This window comes from Pristiophorus japonicus, chromosome X, assembly GCF_044704955.1.
Source record: "Pristiophorus japonicus isolate sPriJap1 chromosome X, sPriJap1.hap1, whole genome shotgun sequence".
NCBI lineage: Eukaryota > Metazoa > Chordata > Chondrichthyes > Pristiophoridae > Pristiophorus > Pristiophorus japonicus.
In genome coordinates this window covers 39,900,310-39,901,784 of record NC_092010.1, presented here as the reverse complement: position 1 = coordinate 39,901,784, position 1,475 = coordinate 39,900,310, and the positions used below count along the sequence as shown (strand labels likewise).

At 58.7% G+C, this 1,475-nt stretch overlaps 1 protein-coding gene across 1 annotated transcript in view; it reads left to right on the top strand.

The window, feature by feature from the left end:
- The first annotated feature begins 822 nt into the window (after positions 1 to 822).
- Positions 823 to 1,475, top strand: part of ddx23 (DEAD (Asp-Glu-Ala-Asp) box polypeptide 23) — a 22,160-nt gene continuing 21,507 nt past the window's right edge. Inside the window, 1 exon segment of the mRNA XM_070869390.1 lies at positions 823 to 855. Coding sequence (XP_070725491.1) covers positions 823 to 855 — 33 coding nt within the window.

The window sequence follows — 1,475 nt, the reverse complement described above, 5'->3', positions numbered from 1 at the left end:
TAGGGGGCTGGAGGAGGTTACAGAGATAGGGAGGGGTGTAGGGGCTGGAAGAGGTTACAGAGATAGGGAGGGGTGTAGGGGCTGGAAGAGGTTACAGAGATAGGGAGGGGTGTAGGGGCTGGAGGAGATTACAGAGATAGGGAGGGGTGTAGGGGCTGGAGGAGGTTACAGAGAAAGGGAGGGGTGTAGGGGCTGGAGGGGGTTACAGAGATAGGGAGGGGTGTAGGGGGCTGGAGGAGGTTACAGAGATAGGGAGGGGTGTAGGGGCTGGAGGAGGTTACAGAGATAGGGAGGGGGTGTAGGAAGCCATGGAGGGATTTGTAAACAAGGATGAGAATTATGAAATTGAGGCGTTGCTTAACCGGGAGCCAATGTAGGTCAGTGAGCACAGAGGGTGATGGGTGAGTGGGACTCGGTGCGAGTTAGGACACGGGGTCAGTGAGCACAGGGGGTGATGGGTGAGCGGGACTCGGTGCGAGTTAGGACACGGGGTCAGTGAGCACAGGGGGTGATGGGTGAGTGGGACTCGGTGCGAGTTAGGACACGGGGTCAGTGAGCACAGGGGGTGATGGGTGAGTGGGACTCGGTGTGAGTTAGGACACGGGGTCAGTGAGCACAGGGGGTGATGGGTGAGTGGGACTCGGTGTGAGTTAGGACACGGGGTCAGTGAGCACAGGGGGTGATGGGTGAGTGGGACTCGGTGCGAGTTAGGACACGGGGGCAGCCGAGTTTTGGATCACCTCTAGTTTACGTCGGGTAGAATGTGGGAGGCCGGCCAGGAGTGCGTTGGAATAGTCAAGTCTGGAGTTGGCAGAGGCATGGATGAGGGCTTCTGCAGCGGATGAGCCGAGGCAGGTGAGGGGGAAATGGACGGAAGTGGGGGAACTGATAGAACTGCGAGAGAGTTCAGGAGTCGGGGGGGGAGGGAGAAGCGAGCTCTGCACTTTGGAGTGGGGTGAATGGAGGGGTAAGAGCTCCCAATCGGGAACAGCAGAGTGAGCAGCAGCCCGAGGTAGTGTCGTCGGGGGAAAGGGGAACAGATCGGACACAGAGAATCATCGTACAGCACAGCAGGATCCCACTGGGCCCATCGTTGCCCGTGCTGTGCCGGCTCTGTGACAGAGCGACCCAATCAGTCCCACTCCCCCCTGCCCTTTCCCCCACAGCCCTGTGAATTTTTCCCCTTCCAGTATTTACCCAATTCCCGGTTTGAAAGTCACGATTGAATCTGCTCCCACCGCCCTTTCAGGCAGCGCGTTCCCGATCACAACAACTCGCGGCGTAAACACATTCTCCCCATCTCCCCCTCTGGTTCCATCGCCGATTATCCAGAATTACACTCGCCAGTCACAATCCAGCCTGCGTTTACCCAATCTCTCTCTCTCTCCTCCCTCCTCCCCCTCTCTCTCCCTCCTCCCTCTCTCTCTCCCTCTCTCCTCTCTCCTCCCTCCTCCCTCTCTCCTCCCTCCTCCCTC